The sequence below is a fragment of the Chenopodium album genome, chromosome 23 (genome assembly GCF_948465745.1).
Source record: "Chenopodium album chromosome 23, dcCheAlbu1.1, whole genome shotgun sequence".
Taxonomy (NCBI): Eukaryota; Viridiplantae; Streptophyta; class Magnoliopsida; order Caryophyllales; family Amaranthaceae; genus Chenopodium; species Chenopodium album.
This window is the reverse complement of record NC_137856.1, coordinates 3,717,406-3,740,897: the sequence shown is the minus strand read 5'-3', so window position 1 is coordinate 3,740,897 and position 23,492 is coordinate 3,717,406. Positions and strand designations below refer to the sequence as shown.

Sequence of the window (23,492 nt, the reverse complement as noted above, 5' to 3'; positions counted from 1 at the left end):
GGGAATTAGAGAAGGATGTTGTTGCGTTGTTGAAGCGAGTTCAGCCGTTCGCTAAGGCTTAGGATATTGGTGCTCATGCAGCTGCTCACATCTTCAGCAGGATCGGGTTTGCCATAGCTAGAGGGGTGGGGGCCCAGGTTGTATCTCGGCTCCCCACCAATTTCTTGTAAATTGATTAACTTTGTAATTTTTTTTTTTTATAATAATAATAATAATAATAATATCTGAGCCTACGTGGATAGTAGTTTTGTAATTAAGTTTCATTCCGACCCATAAATGTAAATAAGTTTTAAAGTAACCATACTTTTGTAAATCATCCGGACATTAGCTTTTACCTTTAGTCCAAGAATGAAGTTCTTTGGTTACCCTTACTATATATGTTTAGAAGTTTAAATTCTATATTTAGGTAATAAGTAAAAAGATTATGTAAAGATAAAATAAGTATTTTTTAAAATATTATTTTTATTCAATTCTAACATCTTTTTATCCTAAAAATATCTATTTATCCTTAATATCTTAATTTAACTTTTTTGGTATTATACGTGCCATATGTTTATATTTGATTGCATGACACTTGTTGAAAAGATAGAACAACAATTGTCATTGTCTTGTGGTGGGAATGTAAATATATATTGCAATTAAGATGAATCACACAAGCTATCAGTAGATTAACATTATTCTATTGTCTCTAAAACCATGAGTTTTATACATAATATAGCCTAAATCAAGGCTTAATTAATATTCATCACAATTAAATTACTTTGTTTCTATTGTATCGATCCTTAATCAAATATTATTTTACATAATTTAATTTCTCTAAAGTATGATCTTGATACAATAATGGTGATTATCAATAAAGTAATAAACAAGAAAGTAAGAATTAAATATGAAACAAAATATTTAGGAGAATTCAAAGCATCTATTATATTTACATTATTCAATATGATAGCAAAATGTATCAAATTTCTAAACATAAAAAACTAGATTACTTAATGGATTTGGTGCATGCCCTAAATTAAAATTATAATTTTATTCTAATTGTATCTAATAAAACTGCTAACTAGCTTACTTATTAATTTACGTTCATACTCTTTTAACTGCCTCATCTTCATCTATTTGGTCTTCTCCATCAAATGTAGTTTCTCTTTCCAATCTATGGCTAGCTTCTAAGAAAGTAGCAGGTTTGTACCACTTAGCAAATAACACATATATAACAACATCAATAGCCGTAAGTGTCATAATAAGGAAATAAAACCTTTCTATGTGTCCGTGATTCAAATTGGAAGGAATCCACCCTGGATTATCACCTCTCGCCGTGATTAGCATTACCACGTGAACTAATAGGCTACTAGCATAATTTCCAAAAGACATGGATGCCATGCAAAGCGAGCTGCCAAAAGATTTTATCCCATCAGGAGCTTGTCCATTGAAGAACTCGAGTTGCCCAACATACATAAAAACTTCGGAGGCACCCACAAGAACATATTGTGGGGTTTGCCATAACACGCTCAAAGTGCTTTTTTCCTCATGAGGCACAACTCTTTTAAGACGCTCAATTTCTGTGATTCCAGCAGCTACCATAGCTAGCATACCAATGATTAGTCCAACTCCCATTCTTTGGAGTTCAGTTAATCCTTTAGGATTTCCACTCAATTTCCCAAATACAGGGACGAGGATATGACGATATATGCCTGTACAAATGAGAACACTACAAATGTCGAATACAGACATGCTTGCTGCTGGGAGGTGGAAATTGCCAATTTTAGTATCCATGACATCTCCTTGCTCAACAAAGAGTGAAGCCATTTGAGTGAAAATGACTGAATAGATGATGGTGCAAAGCCAAAGAGGGAGGAGTTTGAGGACACATTTGGCTTCTTCAACTTGTGTGACCGTACAAATATGCCATGCGTTTTTTGGTTCTGATGTATCTTCACGAGTTATTATTGCCGCCTTATCTAAAAACCTATCATTTGTTTATAAAATTAATATGTTAATAAAGCATTTTTTATGTGTTATAACTACTATAAAAACATATAATAATTTATATTTGTGTAATTCCAATTAATTAAACATAGTTAACTAGTCATCTAAAGTATAAAAATATACTCCGTGCCAAATAGGAGCATGACTATATATCCTTCATTAGCACAAAGGAACCCTACACAATAAATATTTGTCAAAAGCACAAAATTAATATATGCAATGATGAAAAAGTCATACAATATCACATACTAATAACATTAAAAATCACTAATAAGACCCGGTATACAAAGCATATTATAGAAAATTTTCTTGGTCATCAATTAACCTTAAACATATGAATTATTAACCTTAAACATATTTATCCAAATTCTACAAAAGAAAGAGAGGTTGTATGTTTACCCAAAATATTCGGAGTGAACAATCTTCCTTGTTCCTTTGATGGCAGACTCGGAACCTCCAACTTCATAGAGCTCATTAGGATTAGAAACTTTGATATTACTCTTCTTATAGGCAGCAACAAACACTTGAGCAACACGCGGTAAAGGGTTGCCACACGCTTTAATGAACCGGTAGCCCGGTGTTCCGACCACAAAAAGAATTACACCCAAAAGAGCAGCAGCAAATGATACCCAAAATCCAAGAGTCCAATACCCATTATCCTCATAATACACCAAAACAGTATTGGAAAATAATGAGCCACAATTTAGTGCAAAATAGAAATAGCAAAAGAATGCTGCTTTAGATGATTCTCCTTTTGGGTCAGATTCCTCAAATTGGTCTGCCCCAAATGTTGCACATGTTGGTTGATGTCCTCCGTACCCCAATGCAACCATATAAATTGATACGTAGAATATTATTTCACCAATTACGGATGTTTCTTGACACACCAATTTACCATCACCACAACCTTTTGGATCCAACAAGAATAGCCATGATGTCAATGAAAGTAGCACCAACCCCTAACAAGAAAAAAATAAATTAAGAAATACATGATTTGCACGTCACTATATAAAGTAAGGAACTACATTTGATTTACATATTTTTTTTTTTTTTTGTTGTATAAAAAGTGTAAAGGCAATGATGTAGACAAGATTTGATCTCAGGTCTTGAGTACCACCTTAAAGACTTTAACTAATTAAACAAGTTGGCATCCACACTATATGCAATTTACTTATTTCTAATCTCTAAATCTATGCTTATGCATGCACTTGTATATACGCTAATTAAGATGTTTGACATTAGGTGAATCACAAAATGGATACGTTGAAATTTTAGTGATTCATATAACTTGGACTTCTAAGAATTTCAATTTAAGCAAAAGTATTTAAGAATACTATTTAATTTGATTAAAATCGATGATTAGTTCATAGTAAAAAAAAAAAAAAAAATGCAAGATTAGGATATATAAGGTGGAAAGTTTAGTAGCATACCAAGAGAAGTATGAGTTGAAAAACCGTGCAAGTGAGGAAACGACCCCAATAAGAGTCACTAAGAAAAGCTCCAACAAGTGAGAATAAGTAAACAGTTCCAGTCCACACACTAACATTATTGGCAGCAACAGCATTCTCTTGTCGTAGTACTCTTGTTAAGAACAACACCAAGTTCACAGCAACCCCAAAGAATGCTAGTGTTGCTAATGCTTGGTTTGCTGCATACAAAAACAAAAAAATAAACACGAGTATCGATAAAAGTTTGCATAAATGTAAAACTTAGACTCCCTCCGTCCCTAAATATAAGTGAAGATACAAAAAGTAAGAAAATAAATACCTAAAACTAAAATTGCCGATTTCCATCCTCCTTTTTTCTTCTTCAAGGAAGGTGCAACTACATTTGGTGGACTAATAGGAGTTGCATTTTCCCTTGAATTGTTGTCATCATCATCGTTATTAATACAATTTTTAAATCCATTGTCTGCCTCTTCGCGATGTTGAATTATGTCTTCACTTCTCTGTTTAATAGATTTAAAAACACATTACAAAAATATTAGTTTTCATAGTTAGAAAAAAATTGTTTTACATACGACTAAAATGATAAATGAGAAAATCATTGACGAGCAAGTGAGCTGATAGAATATATATATATATATATATATATATAACATATTCCTGGGCCTTTGGGCTTGAAATGTGGTTGCAACACGAGCCCACCCATACCTGTTATGGTTGAGGCCCAGGAATATGTTTTATGTATTATATCATGAGCAACCACGTGACATGCATATACTCGTACATACCAATATTTCTTCTTGAAAAGATAAACAACTACTCCGTATTATATAAGTTCTTCAGACCATTGTATAGTAAAAAATTAGGGGTATGTATTATAAAAGGCATGACAAATTGACAACTTTTAGTTGACTATTCTCATTTACTCGTATTATTCATTCTATCCCTTATATAGTACTCCGTAAGGTCTATCATTTTGTTGGGGCTACGACATAATGAAAGTACTAAGGACTACTAACCTTTTCAGCCATTTCATTGATGTGGCTTGGGGAGCTTGTTCCTGTCATTTGAAATTTATCCTGTGAAGTAAAAATAAAGGACAAATAAATTAAGTCGTTAACTATGTTTCACAACTTACATGATAGCATAAGGTAAGTAAAATTCTATGCTTTCTAAATCCTTAAATATGACGGAAAGTTATGTCTAAAACTAGCAAATTAGTTAACGACTCATACTTGGTATAAATCTAGATCTAAATAAATCTACAATTTATATGTAATTATAAAATTTGTTTAATATAGATTACTCGTAATAAGTTATTTTAACTCGTTAGTTGTCGCACATAATAATTGACACATACATACATGAAATGCATATAACATTTTTCATTTAAAAAGGTAACTAGATAAAAATTGACCAACAAATTAATATCTGAGATATACAAAATTTGTTTATCACATAACATTTTTATAAATATATCAACAACTTTTTCAATAAAAGCAGATCCGACAGTGATGATGACTGGAAAAATTGTTGATCTATTTACCAAAATGCCATGAGATTAACTGGGGCTTCCTCTATAAAAACGGAGAGATTGAGTACCTTTTTTCTTGACTTTGTTAGCGCAAAGGGAAACTCTGAGTAATCCGGTTAGTGAAGAAGAAACACTCTGGTGATGGAGATGATAATAACTTGAATTGAAAACAAATTTGCTTGAATTTAATCACCCCTACTAAAACCCTCAATGCAATCACTCCACCAGCTTCGATTCCACTGTGTACAGACCCAATAAATCCTATTGTCATTTATGGGTACACCTTTAATTTTTTTTTTTTTTTTCGAATATCTCTTATAAAGTTTTCTCTTACTAATTATATATCCTGCGATTTGTTTGAGAACTTTTAACAAATTGTTTTTTCTTCTTTGATATAATTTGTGTAAATTATGAATTAAGTTAGTTATATTTATAGAGCTAGTTTCCTACTATGTATAACAAACACTCCTAAGATACTCCCAAATTTTTTCTGACTAAGTTTTAGCTAAAAGAATAAATCAAATTTTTTCTATTTTTAGAATGTCATGAGTGAGTTTTTGTGGCAAAGAAGTCACACTTGTTTCATTTACTCCGTACACTAACTTACAAGTTTTGGATAAACATTCTAATTTAAGCTTGTCCACATGAAATTATCTAGATTTAAATAAAAAATAAAAAAAATTATCTTGTCCAATAAAAAGTAGTTATAGATTCAGTCAATCCCTCTTACTCCGTATTAGCACGTTTTTTTTTACGGCCCGTATTAGCACGTTTAAGAAAGTCAAAAGAGGTAAAAAAATGAAATAAATAAAAATAATTGCAAGAAGCAAGGAAGTATAGTAGGTGTCTCTTTAAAAAAGCTCTTATATTATTATGACAAATTTTTAAAAAAAGCCGGTGTTCAGTAAATTAGTGAATGGCGGAAGTTGGGACAACCAACAACTGCCAAACCACCACTCCTGTCGCCACTCCCTTAGCTTCTCCTAAGAATCCGGCGTCCCCCTCCGATTTCGACCTTGCTAACCATCCCAATCCCCTGATTCCAGCGCTTCTGACCTCCCCCCATCCCCCGATTTGTCGAGTTTGAAGTCCGGAATTACAACAACTCCGAATACCTCGACCCCAATTGCATATATACCTTATTGTGGGTTTTTATCATTTCACCTCATCTACTTTGATGGTGGCAAACATGGCAGCGGCGGAGGTGGTGATGACTATGGCGGCAGAGGTGACGATGACGACAACTATGAAGGGAAAAATATGAGGGCTTGCAGTTGGTAACGGAGAGGGAGAAGGGGGTTGAGGTTTTGATGGAGGAGAGAGAATTTGAAGGTTTGTTAATGGTGGAAATGTTTAGTTTTGAGGAGAGATAAAGATACGGGATGAAAGTAGAGCCATTGGGGTAACCTTTGTATTTTGTGTTTATTTTTTTTATTTTAATACTCTGTTTTTGTGAAAAAAAAGGGTCACTTTTGTGAAGAAAAAGGGTCACTTTTGTGGAAAAAAAGGGTAATTTTTGTAAAAAAGGGGTAACTTTTGTGAAAATATGAATCACTTTTATAATAAAAAGGGTCACTTTTGTAAAGAAAAAGGGTCGCTTTTATAAAGAAAAAGGGTCACTTTTTCGTAAAAATGTTCGATGTACAATAAAATTACTGTAAACCGGGGGCATGCAAAAGGAGTTGTATTATTATTATGTCCATAAAAGGTTTACATGGAACATGGTCTAAGGATTCAATATAATTAAAGACATAATTCTTTTAAGTTCATTTTTTTATTATTTTTTTTTTAACAAAAGAGCTATCAAATAAAAGGAAAAAACAACCAAAAACAACAACTGCCAACCCAAAAAACTAAAGTAGAAAATACAACAATTGACGACGCTGGGCACAACCTGCCAACAAATGAGCAAGATTAACTTACAAACGAGGAACCTTTTGAACTTGGCAAACCAAAAGAGACTAAACTGAAGCCCACAACTCCTAAATGAGCCACAAAGTAGAAATTTTCATTGAACCAGAAGGAGGAAGAAGAGTAAGGAGGGCAACACAATCTGTATAAACCCGGATTTTCAAAAAGTCTTTGCGAATAGCAAACTCCAAACCCCAGATACAAGCCTAGAATCTCATACTGCAACGCTAAACTTGCCATAAAAGCCCGACAACCACCTTTAAGGATCTCAGAAGAATGAAGATCACGGACTATCCAGCCTGCTCCCGCTCTGTAAGTAGACAACCCCAGGTCCCGTCTACAATCAAACAAGCCGTTGGAGAAATATAAGGTAACCCCCGCAGACACAACCACTTGACATCCTGCCTAGCCTCCAAACTAACTGAACGAGAAGACCTCGCAAACCTCTTCCAATCTAGAGTCTGCATATCACGAAGAACCCAATCTCATGCCAGACCAACAATTAAACCCAGCGACCAAACAATTTCCTAAACCTCAATTGATTACGAGAAATCCAAATCGTCCAAAGGAGAGCAAATAACGAAGCAATGCCCTTCCAATTTCTCGATGACGAAAAAAGAGAAGTTGTACTCGAGAGCCAAATACTAAGCGAAGGAAATTGCATAAGATCCCATTGGATGCCCAACGCTTCAGACAGCCAAAGCCTACAGATAGCTGGATAATCTCTGAATGTATGAGACACAGATTCCACATCCACATGACAAAATGCACAAATTGGATCAACAGGGAGGCCTCTAGAATTGAGAATAGTCGCTAAAGGATCAATAGAGCGTACGTTGTGCGGCAATTTCCAACCATATATTTTCCACTGAGGAAGAATTGGTAAAGCCCAAAACTTCCTCCACCATGCTTGAGAGATTTGAGATGGACTACATGACCCTAGGCTCACAAAGGAAAGCATGAGCAGATTTCATTTTAAAAACACCATCTCTAGTAAACTTCCAATAAACAAAATCATCCAGTAAACGCACAGGCCGATCCAAAGAAAGAATTTTAGCAGCAGAGCTAGAATCAAACAACCCATGAATAATAGTAGCATCCTACGTGCAAGAACGCGGATCAAGTATAGAAGACACAAGAGTCGGTTAAACCGACTCGAACGGAAGATCCCTAAAATGAACGGGTCCCCCGGAACCCAAGAATCCTCCTAAATATGAACTTGAGAACCTGAACCAACCTTCCAACACAGACCCTTCGATAACAAGGACATTCCCGAAATAAGTCCCCTACAACCCCAGGAGGGACGAGAAGCCGAGAACGAGTCCGTAGAACGAAGAATTGGATACTTCGGAGACAGAAGCTGAGAAACCAACAACTGAGGGCACCGAATAAGTCGCCAACTCTGCTTCTCCAATAGGGAAGAGTAAAAGGGGCAATACTGCGAATTCCCAATCCCCCTGAACCCTTCGGAAGATGGAGCAACGACAAAGACCGAAGAGCCGATCCTCGATTAGAAGAAGAAGATTTCCACCAGAACATAGCAAACAAATTATACATTATGGAACATATAAAATCAGGAATTTTGAAAATAGACAGGATGTGATTGAAGGAGGCAATGAGCACTGAGTTGATAATAACAAGCTTAAACGCCGACGAAAGCCGGAGAGCGGTATAGGCCTGTAGACGTTTGGCCACCTTGTTCAAGAGGAAACCAAACTCAAAGCATTTACTACGACCTAAATCAACATGTTGCCCCAAATAAGAACCCATTCTAGATTCAAATCACATTTTCAAACAACCACTACTAGAAAACACCTTATTTCCGACGGACATTTTCAAACAACCCAATCCCGGCAATTGTATAGCCTGGCTTATGTTTATAGTAGTATGGACATGTAGTCTCATTTAGTACGGACATGTAGTTAAGTTTATTTGTATAGCTTTTGATTATGTTTCCGCTCTTTTGGAAATAACTAAATGTTATTATGTTCTACTGGGTGCATGGCTTTTGTGGAAATATATATAAAAATATTTTCGATATTCGATAAATTTTGTAAACAGGTACTAGGTGCAGGAATAGGTTTTTAATATTATTTTATGGCATAAAATAATCTAATTTGATGCCTTGTTTTCACTTATTTCCGACGGAAATTTGCTAAAAAAAATTCGTCGGAAAACTCCTTTGCGATGGAATTATTGCACTTAAATTCCGTCGCAAAAGGGGAAAATTTGCGAGGAAATATTTCCGTCGCAAATTTCCGACGGAACAATCTGTCGGAAATTTGCGACGGAAATATTTCCTCGCAAATTTTCCCCTTTTGCGACGAAATATTCCGTCGCAAATCCCAGCTATTCCGACGGATTAGTCCGTCGCAAACACTAATCAACGACGGAAATAATTCGTCGTAGATTTGCGACGGACCATGATCAAAAGTCAAATTTTTTTCCAAGGCCTTGAATTCCGTCGGAAAATTCGTCGGAAAAGTGTTTTCGACGGAATTTTCGTCGGAAAATTGCTGATTTCCTACGAAGGCTTTTCCGGCGAACTGTTACGACGGATTTCCGTCGGAAAGCTGATTTGCGACGGAAATTTACCCTTCACCGACGAAAATTTTCCGTCGGAAACAAGGTGTTTTCTAGTAGTGAACCAGACATATAAGCTCGGTAATCCTCAGGAGTGTTAGACTAAACTTGACAAACGACTTTTGCAAATTAAGTATTTTTGGAAAATTTAGTCGGACAAAATTGAAACGGGTAGAAAAACAAACAAAATGCCATATCAAAATGCCAAATCGTACAAGTTCTAGCGATCACATTAATTATTCAATAATAAAGCTTAATTTGCTGTCTTTTTGTAAACCTACATAACAGAGATCATCAGCCATGATTATTGTCAGTTGTTCATGATTTCTTATAGAAAAAAGTAACCAAATGTGAAGTACAAAATCGCAGTAACATTTGACAAGGAAGCAGAAAAGAAACTGATCTGTCTTCTATTAATCAGTCATAAATTACAATAGTGTTATAGGCAAAGGCAAAGAATGAAGAACCAAACCGCGTACTAAATATGCATACAAAATACACTTTATACTTTGCAGGAGATGATGCCTTAAGCTCTTTTGAAATTCATCTCCATGTATTAACAAGGGACATAAAAATACATCACACTGTATTTTATAGAGCTACATGTTCTCTAACTTTTATGTCTGGTTCTCTTTCATCAAGTCTTTGGCACAACATGTTGATTCTCAATACATGCGCTGCTCCCTAGATGCCCACCTTTCTTCATAATCATACCGCCCAAGAGATAAGGACATGGAAGGAACCTCAGTCAATTTTAAAGGATCCGGTTCAATCCCGTAATCAGTTAGTGGTCTATTTTCAAGTACATCATCATGATCTTTCACAAATTCTGGGATCTCAACCTCACCTTTCTTAATATCATCCCAAAGGTACTGCAAGCGGCTGACATACTTGATTTTCCAGTACAAGCTGAAAAAAACAATTCAAGTTTAGTTACATTGAAGCAAATACCAAGCTTGTGCAATTTTAATGATAGGTTGTCAACATAACACAACATGCTATAAAAACTACTCCTATAATCTGTCTTCAAAAAAAAAAAAAAAAAAAAAAAAAAAAAAAAAAAAAACTACTCCTAAAATCTCGAATCAAAAAATGCATTTCAATCAATTATTAGAAACAGAATAAACAAGTAAATGTTGTATATAATGTGAGGATGCAAAAAGCAATGCTGAGATGAACATTTTCTTGACAAGATATCAAGGTTAACTCTTTTCAAAAATAAAAAAAAAGGTATCAAGGTTAACTACTTAACTGTCTAAATACTTGTGCAATTTCAGAACATTCATTTGTCACTGATCCCACTAAATATGATATCAGCTCCATTTCACAAAATCTATAAGCTAAAGGCCATTCAGCATCCCTGTTGTCCAGGGCACACGACTTGCAGCAACAGTACAACCCAAATATTCCAAATGTTGCACAAACATATAGTGTAACTCTAGTATAACTTCACTAGTATTCCCATTTAGATAACTTGTTACTCTATTGTTCAAAATGGCCACTAAGATCACATGAATGCAGCCAGAGACCAAATGCTTACACCGGATAACATATACTCTTACAAGCCAAAACCAACAAGCAGTAGGTCAAATCAAACTACATAGAAAATATTCCGTTAAAGAATATCATGGTCTGTAAATCAAATTCACAATCAACTAGTTACTACTTGCCCTCATGCTCACAGGTGAGTTGACAATATATTTCCAAGGAAACATTTAAGCTACGATGCTTATGCATTTATGCAGTGACACAGATGCAGTACATGAGCTAGTCAGCATTCTGGTAAAGTAAGCAAAACATTAAACAGAAGACTTACTTTCCGCTCAAGAACAACCGTCCAAGTGTTGCAAATGCAAGCCTTGACCGAAGACCAGGGTGAAGAAAATAAACAACTTGAAGTCTATCTTTAATTTCAGCTGGGAGGTCCTCATAAATCCATCGCAAGATGGTCATTCCTGGGGAATTATCCTCCTTTTGTACTGTAGTATGCATATAAACAATTCCGAATGGCCCCTCGGGTAATTCTGTGTAGATTTTGTAGAATACATACTTCTTCAATCTTTCAGAATCAATAACTGGAGCTGAAAAAACCATTGCACACAAACTCATATCAGAATACTCAGGAAAAAAAACCAGTGGAAAAAATTCACCACATTGTGATAATCTGGTAATCTATCTACACTTCCAGAGCAATCAATACTAGGAAAAAAATGATAACCTTTCCTTAAACTTAGTTGTAGTAGTTGAATTCTTCGTATAATAACCGCCAATTCAATCATTTACTACTAAAGATTTTTCATTGGACTTACTAAAGTTTCTGAATTCATGATATACCAAGCAATTCAACACCCATGAGATATCAAATATATAAGCACAAGTAAACCAATTGGCATATCATGCTCCTGGGAGTATGATCTAAATATCGGCCAATCGTCAATCATATACCTTGAAGAACAGCATTACAAGGAAACAAACAGTGATTTCTGCAATGAACAACTAAACAAAACCCTGGGTTTCAAAATCCTCCAAAAGTTTATCCATTTAATAGACCCTAGAACTCAATAATCATAATTAATAATTATACAAGAATCAGGAGCTTTACCAAATGCAATGACAAATCATGCAATTAACAATAAATTCGATTTTTTAGCCCTCTAAAAGTTCATGTCAATCAATTCATAAACCCTATACACCAAAACTCACGATATAAAAAATCAGGAACTTTACTAGATAGGATAACAAATTACACAATTAACAATACAATAATCACCTGAAATTGAAAACCCCTAAAAAGTTCATCCCAATTCATAAACCCTAGAAATCAAAAATCATAAACTAAAAAAACAATTACCAGGAAAGTATTTTCCGACGATACGGAAGATACGATTGCCGGATTTATCGGAGCCTTGAAGACGGAAGAAATCACGATCTTCGAGATCGGAGAAGTCTTCATCGGCGAAGTAGGAAGGACAATCATGCCAAGTTTCAGTGGGATTTTCAGAGGCATCTAAGAAAGGTCGAGCATCAACTCCTAAATCTGAAGCTAGTACAAATACTGAGAAGTCGTCTTCTTCATTCGCTGTTGAATTCTCCATTGATGAAAAATTGAAGCTCTCTTTCTCTCTCCTCCTATTCTGTGTAAAATTGTACTCCCAAAAAAACAAATTGTGTTGTCACTTGTCAGTTTGTGATTACGGGCAACTCGTGCATAACATGATAACATACAAAGTATGGTGATTAGACGAGCAAGTCCTTTCCTTAAAAAGTTAAAATTGCGGTGATTAGATGTTTATATTTCCTAATGGATGTGAATATTTACACTTTCAATAGAGCTTTTTCAGTGCGGCAAGTTACATGGTGCGGCAGGATTACTTGTTTCTGGAGTTACTTGTATTTTGAGGTTACTTGTATGGATTACTTGAATGGGTTGAGTAACACCTACAAGTAACCCCAGACCAAAACCTCGTACCAAACCAATAACACCCTACAAGTAACCACTGACCAAAACCAGTAACACTCATACAAGTAACCTTATAATACAAGTAACCCCTGACCAAAACCAGTAACACTCATACAAGTAACCCCAGAATACACAGATAACACCTACAAGTAACCCCTGACAAAACCAGTAACACCCATACAAGTAACCCCAAAATACAAATAACACCTACAATAACACCATACAAGTAACCCTTGCCGCACCATGTGGCTAGCCGCATACAAAAATTTGTACACTTTCAATTGTTCGGGGAGAATTAAGGTAGAGTTGATTTAAATTTCCTATTTGTACATTGGGTGGCTCTCACAGTCTCACGCGCTCAATTGAAAGTCGAAACTCAAGAAACTTGACTTTTTGGTCGGAATCCGTCATTAAGGTGTCACTTTTAAAATTAAATTTAATTCAAGATATTAATTGACAAAACACAATTAAGTTAGGTACTTTCTGACAATTTTGCCTTTTATCTAAATACGGAGTATTATACAAGTAAAAAAAAGGTCAAACTATGAAAGTAGTGCATTAATAAACTAATAAGTTCATACAATTTCAGTTTTGAGATAAATAAGTTCTAATCGGGTGAAAAGAAGTGAAGAACACACCCAAAATGATCAATTTTAGATGCCTATAAATTCTTCAATTTTGTTCCAGCAACTGCTACCAACAGTCGCTTTTTTAAGAGCTTTGGTTGCAACTTATTTCAATTTACACAAGCTCTATTGTGTTATTGGTAACCAATTAACCATTAGAAAACTTTGTAGCTAAAAAGTAGTCCATGTACATTTTATTGAGATGGCAATGATAAGCGATCTCTATACATTTTTCACCTTTAAGGTGATAAGACCTCACTACATCAGTGTATTCTAAATTCTAAATCAAGTCTCCTATAAACAATACAGAGTAATCTGTAAGACTGTAATACCACGTAACAAACTTTTAAAAATTTCCAGGAACAGAATAACAAACTTGCAGACTTGGCACTGCAACTACACGAAACAGGAGAAAGAAACTGAGAACATGATGATCAAAACATCATCACGAGCTCAACAAGTCAATATCAGCTTCAAGGCAAAAGGACCAAAATTTTCTAGGAAATCCAAGAAGCATAGCTGCATTGAGGGGCGCTTACTCGTGCATCAGCACAAGATATCAACTTTCTTCTTGGAAGAAAAAGGATGAAGAAGATAACAAGTTCTGGTTCTGCAATAAATAATGAGAAAAAAGCTATCTGGAAGCCGGAATAAGCATAATAAACTCTATCCTTTCGTACAGTCTCTTTTCTTGGTGAAACGGAAGTTTGCTTTAGAATCAAACTCTCTCATCAGGTCAGATCAACTGAGCTTACATGCCAAACAGTACAAGTAAATCAAGAAACAACATAACAAATAACTAGAAAGCTTCACAAAAGGAATACATGTATCAAGAACGCTATACATCCAGGAGAGTGCATTGAAAGCAATTCACAATTCATATTATACATCTACAAGCGACCTGTAGGTGTATAATCATGGAAGACATAACAATACCTAAAACATATTAATCCCTATCTTTAACTAAGTTGTTGACCATATTTATCAAAGGAAGAGTGCCTTTTGTCATTATTTCTAGCCTAGATGAATTAGAGGCATGAGCAAAAAGAGACAATCCGAAAACAAAAAGCTCCGGAAGATATAGCCGAGAAGACAAGAATCCATGCCAATACCGTGGTTCAAGATCGAAAAATGCATCAAAAAACTTTCTTGTGCCTGGCAAATCAAGTTTGAGCAGAATATCCATGCCAAAGCAAAAGAACTCCCTTTGCCGCCTCCTCTCTATTGGCCATAAGTCTTTCCACACTCCTGCAGACAACTCACTACCAGCGTAATTGCTTCCTGAACCAAGATACCTAACAATTGCATTGGCAACGATTGGAGCAGCTGCCAAAGTCCTTGCTACCATATACCCAGTAGAAGGATGCACCATACCAGCAGTTCCACCAATTCCCACAACTCTTTGAGGGATTACAGGAAGAGGGCCACCCATAGGGATCACACAACGTTCATCCTCCTCAATGCGAGTCACTCTTATGCCAAGGTGCCTTAGTCGAGCTTCCATTCTTTGTTGAATGTCTTCCATAGGAAGTCCAGGCCGAGCAACAAGCGAGGTTTCCTCCAAGAATATCCTGTTTGAAGAAAAAGGCATGGCATACAGGAAGGTTGGAATCTTGCTATTTCTTTCTTTTAATTCCTTATTACCATCCAAGTGCGAGTCTCTCCAATCCATGAATAACATCTTATCCAAATCAAAAGGGTGCCCTTCAACTTCAGCCACAATGCCATAAGCAACTTGGTAACCAGGGTTGTATGGTTTATCATATTCAACAAGACATCGAGCAAACCCTGTTGCATCCAAAACCACAGAAGCTTGAATTCTGGCACCATCATTGCATATAATTAGAGATTTAGATTCTTCATGTATGACTTTTGTAACTTTTGCTTGATGGAATTTCACCCCATTTGTTATACATTTCTGCATCATTTTCGACTTCAATAGCTTTCTATTTACCCTTCCATACGGCCTATCAAGATTCTTCTTCAAACCCTCATCAATGTAAACAACAGCGCCCGACCAAGTAGTATCAAGGCAATCAAGCAAATCCATGGCTTCAAACTCATCTACCCAAACACCATAGTTATTAGGCCATATCAACCTAGGGGATGGATCAATCGAGCACACCGAGAGACCGGCCTCGGAAACTTGCTGAGCAACAGCAAGCCCAGCAGGGCCACCTCCTACAACTGCAAGGTCTACCACCATGTCCTTTGATGTGTCATACAAGGGCAAATCAAATTCAAGGTTTTCCTTCTTAGTTTCAGGGACAAGCTCCAAAAGGGTACTACTACTTGCTCTAACAAACCCAGTTTTGCACCAATTTTTATGGGATTTTCTATTAAAATGCTGATTTCCATTTGAAACAGTCAAATTAGACCATTTTTCAGAAAACCCATGAATTACAGGGTTCCAAAGTTCAAGCTTGGTATGAATCTTAAGCAAAGAACCCATTTATTCTCCAATAAAATTGAAATCAATTCCCAATTGGGTATCTCCAAATCTCACAAAGTTACTTTAAAATTCTCCAAAAATTGCAGAAAAGAAAATTCAACAATTACCAATCACATAAACAGATCTCCATTACATGCAATCATGCAAACAGATAATTGAAGCAAAAAAATGGAATAAAAGTGCAATTATGAAGAATAATTACCAGTTAATGAAGATTAGAGGATGAATTTATCCTTTTTATGAGTGGAAGTTGGGCGGTTGAGGAATTGCGTAGTTTTCCACCATGAGAGGGTCAGAGGGCAATGAAGGAGTAGTGTGAGGAAGTGGGTGACTCTATACATTGTGTGGCAGAACAAGTGGATTTTATGATGTCTCCAAATTTATTTTGTTATTATTAAAAACTTAAAAAATGTACGAGGGCCTCAGAGCCAATAAGAAAAATACGGATTTTAGGGCATGTTCTGATTGACTGAACTAAGCTGAACTGAGCTGAACTGAATATTTTATAAGAGAGGAAATTAAGATAAGAAATGAAGTTAACCAAACTGAAAATATGCTGAAGAGAATAGGCCCTTACAGAGTATACGATGGATAACACATACGAGTATTATACAAATTACTCCGTATTAAGCTTGATCTAGTGGAAACGAAAGCACCTTTTAATTCCAATTACTCGTATAAGGTTAGAGTTTCAACCCCCACTACTGACAATTTAAGGGGTGGTGAATTAGGCATACTATGGGCCTATTCTCATTGACTGCACTCAGATGAGCTGAGCTGAACTGAATTGAATTTCAACATATGAGAACAGACCCTATGTGTTCTTTCCATTTCATTTGTTAATTAATTAGATTTTATTTTATTTTTAGGCTATTTTTCATTTATTAGCAATTTCTCTCTACGATTGTAATTAATCGTCGTTATTCACGATAAAATTTAGGTTTTTCATTTTCTTTTTTAATTTCTTGATTTTTATCTTAATTAGTTAGTCTTTAATGGGTGAATATAGGGCCTGTTCACTACTTCACTTCAGCTTAATTTTAATTGAGTTCAGTTCAGCTCCAATCAGTTCAGCTCCAATCAGTTCATTTCACTCATATCATTTACCAACTCTGTAAAAGCATCAATCATGTAGCATTTGGTTCGGTTGTACTCTGTAGAAGTTTATTTACCAACTCATATCATTTCAAAGCTTCATATCTCAAAACATAATGATTAGCTTCTCCTTAAACTTTAAGAGATTGTATGAACTCCCATAATGTAACTACTAAAGAATATTATAACATTCTTGAGTCCCTAGATCCTAGCTGCATCTCTAAAGATTATTATAGATGTATCCATGTAAAGTTAGTTCTGTGAAAGTTCGCGACCACGTTTTGCAGCTGCCACCACAGCATTAATCAAGGTGCCACGAAATCCACCTTTCTCCAACTCGTGAATACCAGCAATTGTAGTGCCTCCAGGTGATGCAACATCGTCTTTGAGCTGAGCAGGATGTTTCCCACTGTTAACAGCCATGGATGCTGCTCCGAAAACCTGCAGAATAACCATCAAACCTGGTCACATATTTAACAGATAATAAGAAAATGCAAGAGTAAAAAACAAACAATCTTGCTATTCTGGGTGATCCTTCCCATTCCTTTTCCTACCCCAAAGGTATCTTAAGGGATTTTGTTTGGTGATTATTTTGATAGCTTGCCTGAATTTCCATTAGTTGTCAATCATGGCTGATTTCTCTGTTTTGATTTTTTTGAAGCCCATTTGATGCCCAAAGCACAAACTTATCCCCGTATGGAAAATCAAGAATGTGTGAATGGGCTTTATGGGAATCCCTTGATGAGTAGATTTTCAAAACACCTGAGGTGCCAATCAGTGTCGCTTATGCTTCTAAAGGATGATGCACAGCATTTCCATCCATCGTAATAAGATTTATGGTAGATAACATCCACATGTAACAATATTACTCTGTACACTACAAGGAGAGTGATATTAAAAGGTGCAGCTTGCAATCTAAGGGAAAGTGGACAGTCCAGTGTTCATATATAACTATCCAAAGTGGAAGCAATGAATGGAGACACCTAACTACTAAGAAAAGAGCACAAGAGAGCAGTAACTAAACCAGAAACATAAAACTTGGGGTACAAATTGACTAAAACAAAAACATTACTCTTGTAGTTCTGGTACAAATTGAATCGAAAACTACACAAGATTCTAATGCTAATGCAGACACTGTTAATGAAACATCGACACCAATTTACATAACAAGGTCAAGATATTGCAGAAAAAAGGAATGAAACTTACAGTTTGAGCAGCTAAACCCTTAGCAAGTTCTCGCGGCAGACCTGCAGCAACTCCTCCATCAGCCAAGGCTTCAATAGCCAAGAATATATATGCTGGCCCGCTTCCACTACACATATTAGGAACAATTAAGTTCAGTTAGTATAGATTTAATCTGATGCACCTTTATCTATTACAGATATAAAAACACTAACAATAGCCGTCATGACATTGATGGGATGCATTGGTAATCACAAGGTTCAATTACTTCTTACATACCTGAGGCCAGTAATTGCATCGAACAATTTTTCATTGGCTCTCCAAGCCTTGCCAATTGCTCCAAATAATCTTTCTATAAGCTCGCCATCCTCTTCAGTTGCTGTCCCTCCCAAACTTATCACTACAACATTGCCAGCATATATCAAAAAAAGATCAGATGCAATCATGCATAATAGCGTGGGGCAAGAAAAAACACACAAAAGATGGCCTCAGGAATCAGACTACTTTTATAAAATTTGATTTCCAAATTTGTAAACAAAAGGCAAAGAGATTTGTTTGAGCCCATCCACAACCAGTCACCCCACAGTCCCACACTAGAGGAAAGGAGAGACACAATTTTAAAAACACAGTAAGGTAATTATTGCTCACTAATCTTAGATGGAACTTGGGCAAATAAGTGATTAGCTCTTCCCCTTAATACCAATGGTCCAGACCCACTTTTAATCCAAAGAATCAGATTCACCAATTGAGAAAAAACCATCTAGGGGTTGTGTGGTATAGACACCGTAAATGGAATGGAAAGGATTTAAATAAATAGGGAAAAGGGTAATGATAAACGTTACCTTTACTATATTTTTGATATCCTAAAGGAATGGAAACAATTTGAGTAGATTGTAACAATGTAAAGAAACGTATGAGTATTTTGTTTCCACTAGTTTGTCAAGGGTAACAAGTTGGGGGATTTTGTTACCCTCTTGAAACGGTATTTGTTACTTTTAACTCATACCAAACGACTAGAAATGGAAACTCTTATTTGACATCCAAATGCCCCCTTAGCTGGGTTCTTCACATCAATTTGGTAGGTGGGGAAAGGTTCAGATAGCTTGACAGATCACAATTTTTTCCCTTTGCATAATTAATAATATATGATTGGACTGTGACTAATTTGTAATGACTAGCTGTCTATATTTAGAGGTTTAACCCAGACTGCCCCACCCCCAAAAAAAACGGAGATAGGAAAATACACATCCCTGAACATCCTTTTGTATGCAAAGATTGTCACAACAGCAATTGAGAAGTGCTCAGTAAATCAACCATCAAGGACAGTAGGTTGAGTCTCAAGACTACAGAGCTGAGGTGTAAATCCCGTTTGCTATTTCCAGACCCCCGACACTTACGGAGGTTTATCAGCCCATCATCTTTTTACTTAAAAAAAAGCAACTATTATACCTTGGAAGTTTGAGCAAGGAATATTAATTCAACAAATTAATTGTGTTGTTAACACTTTAAAATGTGCAGTGTGTCAAAAAAAAAAAATGTGCAGGTGCCAATCAGCAACTGAACTTAGATCAGTCACCTAACCCAGTTTACTTCCTATCTATCCTAGATAGTTTACCTTTTTTTGACACTATGAATCTCAACATGGCCACATATAAATGAAATACAAGCGGTCTAAATTAGAACAAGCAGGTCCTCCTTTAATCAATAACATAGGTTAAAGTGTCAGTTGAACATGAATATAATTTGTCACTTAATATCTTGCATCATAATTATTGTACAAAATACAAATGCAATACTACTTGTAATTAAATAATGATGCAATATTTAATATCTTAGTCTGTGAGAGTCTCCAAGAAATCACTTGTTTTGGAATAGAGAAAATATTAATTTTACATTTCAGGATTATATATGAAAGTATCACTTTTTATGTTACTCAGCAGACAATATGAAAAAGAATGTAGGACGTTGATGCATTGAGCATGAAGGCCACAAGGCACACAATCTAATAAAGTTTGACCATCTGGAATTATTGAGAAAGTAATCACGAGTTTAAAATGTATCAGAATAATACTATTAAAAGATGGAAACAAACCTGATGCTGCCATTCCCACAGCAGCAGGAGTATTAGGCATTACCCTAATAAAACGGCTCTGTCCAGCCCATTCCTAGCAACGACACAACAGGAAACAGATTAACAAGTGTCAAAGCTCAATGCAATGGTTTACCGAAAACAATCAGAAATAAATTAGAAACAGGCTGCATGTTTTCTTCAACTTATCCAGCGTTTTGATTTTCTGGTTAAACATGTGAGATTGTAATTGTATAACGTCACTTATACGTATAGAAATCAATTTACAACAGCCTAAAGAAAGGATACTTATTACTTAACCAATAAACACTAAAGAGTCTAACATATCCATTTTTTCCACTGCCAAATACCCCAAATACCTGTAAATCCTTCAATTTCGTTCCAGCAACCACTGATACTAGCAGCTGCTTCTCTGTAAGCTTTGGTCTCAACTGTAACACCACATCCTTGACTGCACCACATAACAAAAGATAACGAGGTAAAATTACAAAGTAATCTTTCAAATAAATGATATTAATGCAAAACTCAGCAACGCAATACATGATATGCCGATTACATACTACTCCCTCGTTCCCATTTTATATTTTAAAACAAAAAAATTATTTCAAAGTCCCATTACACTATCAAGTTTACAGTTTAAACTTTAATAAAAGCATTCGTCAACCATGATAGACAGGCCAAATGTATTATTTCCAAATGTTACCGAATTCGATGAGGACGGATTAAGAATTAAAATCAAACGAACAATCTTCAACAAAATAAAGCTTAAAAATATGATTCATTAGAGAATGTAGTAAGAGTACCAATTTGAGGTTTTACAGAGAAAATAACCACGTCACATTCTTCAACAACCTGTAAATACCACACATTTACTCCGCTCAATAACCAATTTAATACAAGGTCGAATGATAAGAACCGATTCGTATAACTCAAAACACTACGTCAACCTACTCCGAAACCAATCACATGAAAAATTTCCAACAAAATTCATCAATACTCACTTGATATAATTCAAATTCGATAGCATAGTCAATCCAGATTAATCAATAAACATAGTATATAATACAATAATCAAGCATATAAAATGGAAATCAATTCTACAAATTCAGGCACCAATGCAATGAAATTCAAAACCAATTCATACAAAATCTAAGGAAATTGATGATAATTCATAAGAAAAAACGAAATTAATCGCGAATAATAGGAAGAAACCTGGTGATTTTGATCGACGACGGAAACGCCGAAAGACTGAAAAGCCTCGCGACGTTGGGCGCCGAGGTGGGCGGTAAAAATCCGGGAAGGAGGCAAAACGCCGGAGTTGACGACACCTCTGGCAATGCTTTCCGCCATTTTTCCAGCTCCGATGAAACCTAGCTTGAATGTGTCAGTTGGAATTGCTGTTGTCGCCATTGTTGATTCTTTCTGCTCTCTCTCTCTCTCCTATTTGGTTTCTGGTTCTGGACTTCTGGTTTTAGCAGTAGGGTTCAACACTTCCACTAATACTGATTACTCCCGCAAAATAACTGATTGCAATTTATGGATTCTGTATTGAAGTGATGTCGATTCTGGTTATTGGGTTGGGTTTGATGAATTTGGGTCGGGTTTTATTTCAAAGCTGAATTGTGCTAAATTATTGTTTTACTATGTATGTAAAAATTGTACTAGTAAATATGTTAAAATTCAAAACAAATTGTTTGGGTTGGATCTGGTCAAATTTATCATATAAGTATTCCGCCTAGCTCAATTCGCCCAATTCTGAATGATTAAGTTTCAGTTCCCTCCCAATTACTGATGTGGAGGATCGAACATGTGATACACAACTTTGAAAGAGTATTAGTTAATTAGACAAGAACTTGATATTATTCAATTACTAGGTTAGGTTCCGTGCCATGCACGACAATTTTTAATAATTGTTTCATATTAATTAACATTGCATTTAGTTATAAAATAAAAATTCATCTAAAATATTATGCTGAATTTATGAAAGAGCATGTCAGCCACTATATTTTCTTTAAAATTACTTTTTGGCTACACATGTGCACCCAGAGGTATATAAAAGGTGATAATTATCCACTGCAAGACATAATTTTAAAATACACATTTGTTAATATGCATATATTTTTCTATATATTTGATTTCACTGACAAATTGCATTGGTATAATTTATCATCCAAATGAATTTCTTAAAATGTAAGACATTACAAACTATATTAAAAGTTATTATTATTATTATTATTTTGTAGAAAGATACATCAAATCTTTTATTTTAAGTAATTTTTTAATAATTGATATTCGAATATTTTCTTGGAATAAATAGTTGACAATATATAATGGTAATATACATCAAATCTGTTATATAGGTATAAATGTGTTATTTTTTTATTTATGTATTGCATAAGATTTGTTTCCAAATTATTTATTTTTTTTTTAAAAAAAACCTAAGAACACACCAGAAAATGACATGTGTCATTGCTGGTGTGTCTTTTAGTATATTGTTATTGATGAATGTTATCAATATAAAGAGTAGCCTACTTGGGTTATAAAGATGAAAGCTCTTTTTTTTTACTTATAAACAAAAAAAAAAAAAAAAAAAAAAGAAATAAAAAATAAAAAAAAATAAAAAAGATAAATAATTTGAAAGCTATTTGTTTTGTCTATTGATATTGTTCTATGTTAACTTTTAAACTATATTATTTATCAACTCAATAATGATTATCTATTATGATTACACGTGAAATATTATAGGTTTCCTTGGACTAATTAGTTGAAATCTTGTTAAATGAATTAGTCCTGATTCATTCTTGGAAATAAAAGGGAAACCACCCGATTAGGGAGCCCGACACTTACATTAGTCGTTACACAATTATAGTAATAATCCTAGGGTTATACTCTTGATACCGTCTCAAGACTTCAATTTTTTAAATATTTTAGTAATTATAATAGCGTGGTCAAAACCATAAAACTCTTATAAATGATGCAACCACTACAAGAAAATAGCCTTTTCAGAGTGATTATTTTAACCTTTAGTATCGATTGTAATTGCAACAAAAAGCTTTCCCAACGAATAGTCATTCGATAAAATATCCCCCGTTGCCTTAGCCTTTAGTAGTGATTTTCAATATCGCTGGG

General features: G+C 35.1%; 5 protein-coding genes across 5 annotated transcripts; all 5 read right to left on the bottom strand.

The window, feature by feature from the left end:
* Window positions 1-1,083: 1,083 nt before the first annotated feature.
* Window positions 1,084-5,210, bottom strand: LOC145609616 (protein NRT1/ PTR FAMILY 7.1-like). The gene is made up of 6 exons (XM_081665065.1): window positions 5,034-5,210; window positions 4,451-4,510; window positions 3,754-3,934; window positions 3,417-3,634; window positions 2,386-2,945; window positions 1,084-1,966 (listed from the first exon to the last, which is right to left on the bottom strand). Exons 2-6 carry the CDS (start codon window positions 4,496-4,498, stop codon window positions 1,084-1,086), a joined length of 1,890 nt encoding a protein of 629 aa, XP_081521191.1. The 5' UTR covers window positions 4,499-4,510; window positions 5,034-5,210.
* A 1,669-nt stretch (window positions 5,211-6,879) lies between these two features.
* Window positions 6,880-8,646, bottom strand: LOC145609614 (uncharacterized). Its single transcript, XM_081665064.1, has 5 exons — window positions 8,104-8,646; window positions 7,862-7,976; window positions 7,385-7,815; window positions 7,270-7,337; window positions 6,880-7,186 (listed from the first exon to the last, which is right to left on the bottom strand). The coding sequence occupies exons 1-5, from the start codon at window positions 8,644-8,646 to the stop codon at window positions 6,880-6,882; spliced, it is 1,464 nt and encodes a 487-aa protein (XP_081521190.1).
* A 1,202-nt stretch (window positions 8,647-9,848) lies between these two features.
* On the bottom strand, window positions 9,849-12,654 carry LOC145608689 (uncharacterized). The gene is made up of 3 exons (XM_081664296.1): window positions 12,311-12,654; window positions 11,276-11,540; window positions 9,849-10,368 (listed from the first exon to the last, which is right to left on the bottom strand). The coding sequence occupies exons 1-3, from the start codon at window positions 12,552-12,554 to the stop codon at window positions 10,125-10,127; spliced, it is 753 nt and encodes a 250-aa protein (XP_081520422.1). The 5' UTR covers window positions 12,555-12,654; the 3' UTR covers window positions 9,849-10,124.
* Window positions 12,655-14,334: 1,680 nt separating this feature from the next.
* On the bottom strand, window positions 14,335-16,205 carry LOC145607975 (lycopene beta cyclase, chloroplastic-like). Its single transcript, XM_081663576.1, has one exon. The coding sequence runs from the start codon at window positions 15,995-15,997 to the stop codon at window positions 14,492-14,494; it is 1,506 nt and encodes a 501-aa protein (XP_081519702.1). The 5' UTR covers window positions 15,998-16,205; the 3' UTR covers window positions 14,335-14,491.
* Window positions 16,206-17,198: 993 nt separating this feature from the next.
* Window positions 17,199-21,877, bottom strand: LOC145608729 (pyrroline-5-carboxylate reductase-like). Its single transcript, XM_081664334.1, has 7 exons — window positions 21,576-21,877; window positions 21,167-21,215; window positions 20,723-20,814; window positions 20,367-20,439; window positions 18,554-18,674; window positions 18,299-18,404; window positions 17,199-17,533 (listed from the first exon to the last, which is right to left on the bottom strand). Exons 1-7 carry the CDS (start codon window positions 21,771-21,773, stop codon window positions 17,345-17,347), a joined length of 828 nt encoding a protein of 275 aa, XP_081520460.1. The 5' UTR covers window positions 21,774-21,877; the 3' UTR covers window positions 17,199-17,344.
* Window positions 21,878-23,492: the final 1,615 nt, after the last annotated feature.